The 2775-nt window shown below is 40.6% G+C and overlaps 1 protein-coding gene across 2 annotated transcripts in view; it reads left to right on the top strand.

The window, feature by feature from the left end:
• Positions 1–2775, top strand: part of heatr5b (HEAT repeat containing 5B) — a 33428-nt gene that overhangs the window by 17017 nt on the left and 13636 nt on the right. For both annotated transcript variants that reach the window (XM_015393227.1, XM_015393228.1), the window contains exons 21-24: positions 1113–1282; positions 1374–1521; positions 1616–1795; positions 1871–2125. In XM_015393227.1, the coding sequence (XP_015248713.1) occupies positions 1113–1282; positions 1374–1521; positions 1616–1795; positions 1871–2125 (753 nt within the window). The remainder of the gene's footprint in view (positions 1–1112; positions 1283–1373; positions 1522–1615; positions 1796–1870; positions 2126–2775) is intronic.

Below are 2775 nucleotides of genomic sequence, written 5' to 3'. Positions count from 1 at the left end.
TGACTTCCCAATCAGGGGTTGATTGGGAAGTGTTAGAAAGTGGCTTTTACATTTCATTTGCCCAGAAACAATTTTTACTTGCCCAGTATAATGTTTGATAAATATAGTTCCTAATACCGTATTCATTTTTGTATATATTAATGAAACATGTTTGTTTTTTAAATGTTTTTTTATAATTCAGTAAGTTTCCAGGTTCCTGGTGTGTATCTGCATGCGTCAGATAATGAACTCAAGCCTACATTACCGTGTTAACATGCTTTTCAATCCTTGCTGCACATTCTTTTCAAACTAAATTTTGCTTTAAACTGTTGTGTGCTTGGAAAAATATAAATCATAATGTTAAAAATCTAAAAAACTTGACAGGTTAAAAACTTACACTACTACTACTCACCAATTTAACATATTTAGCTTTATAACATTTAAATGCACCTCTCCAATGTCTAAGAGAAAAAAGTGTAATGAAAATTTTTTAATTTATGACGACTGTACAGAAGCCTGCTATATGATAGAAATATTTACACTGAGTGCATACAATTATTATTATTATTATTTTCCTAATCCCTGACTGATAATTTTTAATCTAGTGTGTATTATAGTATAGATTAAATTCATCATCCAGCTGCTACTCTACAGAATTCTCTCCCCAAGAGCTGAATGACGCCATCTAGCGGAAAATCACTCGGCTTTTTCAAATCATGTGAGAATGTGTACAAAACAACAAAAATGGCGCTGGCAACGCGTCTGGGTTGTTTTCAGCGAATGTCGGTGATTTTAAAGTAATTTTTAGTGATAAATAATTTTTTTTTGCAATCATTGCACTTGTCTGGCGGGACTTGCCCCGGGCGATCGGGCGATGGTTAACATCGAGCCCTGCCAATGTATAAAACATCTAGAATGACTTTATAACTTTCCAAATTGTAAACATGGCTTCCAGGTTTGAACCACTAAAGTATTTATCATCTTAAAAATATAACCAATGTTATGAACTTTTAATTAAACTAAGATAAAAAAAAAAAAGATTTATTAGTCCTTGCTCCAACATTTGCATTTTTAATTTTTTTTATTTTTACGTCTGTTTGTTAAAATCAGCTTCTATGTGTTTTTTTGTTTAGGAAATGGAGCAACTATTTCCACCATCCGCTCGTCCTGTCTGGTCGGTTGCGCCATAATGCAGGACCACTCTGACTCCCTGGTCCAGGCAGCTGCCATCTCCTGTTTGCAGCAGCTGCACATGTTTGCTCCTCGACATGTGAACCTGTCCAGTCTGGTGCCCTGTCTCTGTGTAAGGGAGACACAAGTTTTACTCCCCAGAAAGGAACAGATTGGGCTGATTTAATTTGTGATTTCTAACTTTGTTGTGTGATTTGCTGCAGGTTCACTTGTGCAGTTCTCACTTATTGCTGCGTCGTGCCGCGGTAGCATGCCTCAGACAGCTCGCCCAGAGGGAGGCGGCGGAGGTCTGTGAGTATGCTATGAGTCTGGCAAAGAAGGCAGGAGACGGCAAAGACAACTCCGCAATCAGTGAGTATAAGTCCTTAGCTTGATAAGGCCGATCCTGTTGGATGATATTGGTTCTCCCAGATACTGACTCACATCGTCCTTGTGTTCGGCTCAGATCTAAACATAACAGAAACTGGTTTGGAAGGCGTTCTGTTCGGCATGCTCGACCGGGAGACCGACAGGAAGTTGTGTTCAGACATCCATGATACTCTGGGTCACATGCTGTCATCTCTTGCTGTGGAAAAGCTGTCTCATTGGCTCAAACTCTGCAAAGACGTCCTCGCAGCAACAACAGGCAAGTTTTCCCATTGGGGAAAAAAAAAATCACCCCAAATGATCGCCTCAACAAAATACTCTCACCCTCTTTCAGACGTGGGGGGAGCCGTGACATTTGAGGTGGAGAAGGATGAGGAGGACTCGGAGAAAAAAGATGAAATGGACGACGACACCATGTTCACAGGCCTGGGAGACGATGACAAGTCCAAGCCCTCTGTGGCGCCTCGCTGGGTGACCCGGGTGTTTGCTGCAGACTGCTTGTGCCGCATCATCCTGTTATGTGAGAACGCAAACAAGGCGCACTTCGACTTGGCAACTGCACGCTCTGCACAAGCAAAGAAACCCAAAGGTACCATTATATACCATGCTCCTGGTGTATACTAGTATCCTAATCTTTTTTTCATGCATTCATATATTTCTGTTTTTGCCTGAGTAAACAGTATAAGATCTCACAGCCCCTGGGGAGCTCTATGGTCTACTTATAGGAAATAGCTGATCCATGTGTGTTTCCAATGAAGACTGAACAAAGGAGATGAGTCAGCAGAACTGGGAGAGTTTTTCCACTATGATAGATGGAGGAGCCTGTATTTATATTAGCGTCTCTGGAACAAGCAAACTCAGTGCAGAGTAAACGTGGAAGAGCTGCGGCGACTGGGATTTTATTGTTGCTTGTTCAATAATCAAGACGACTTGCAAAAGTATTCTAACCCCTTTAACTTTTTCACCTTTACCATATTAAATGACTGATGTTTATGTATTTCTCCGGGAAGCTTCTTTCAGATGGACAACATTCTCTGCCTCTGCTGTCGGTGCAGCCATAAGGTCTGTTGTGCCTGTTGTGGTGTAAAGTAAACAGAGATGGCAAAAGTACTCACTGTCCGTACTTGAGTAAAAGTACAGATACTTGTGTTAAAAAATACTCTGGTAAAAGTGGAAGTACTGATTAAACTTCTTTACTCAAGTAAAAGTATCATCGGACTAGATCTCCGTTGTGTTCAT

This window comes from Cyprinodon variegatus, unplaced genomic scaffold (assembly GCF_000732505.1).
Source record: "Cyprinodon variegatus isolate N-32 unplaced genomic scaffold, C_variegatus-1.0 Scaffold630, whole genome shotgun sequence".
NCBI classification, from domain to species: Eukaryota; Metazoa; Chordata; class Actinopteri; order Cyprinodontiformes; family Cyprinodontidae; genus Cyprinodon; species Cyprinodon variegatus.
This window is presented reverse-complemented; position numbering and strand designations above follow the sequence as displayed.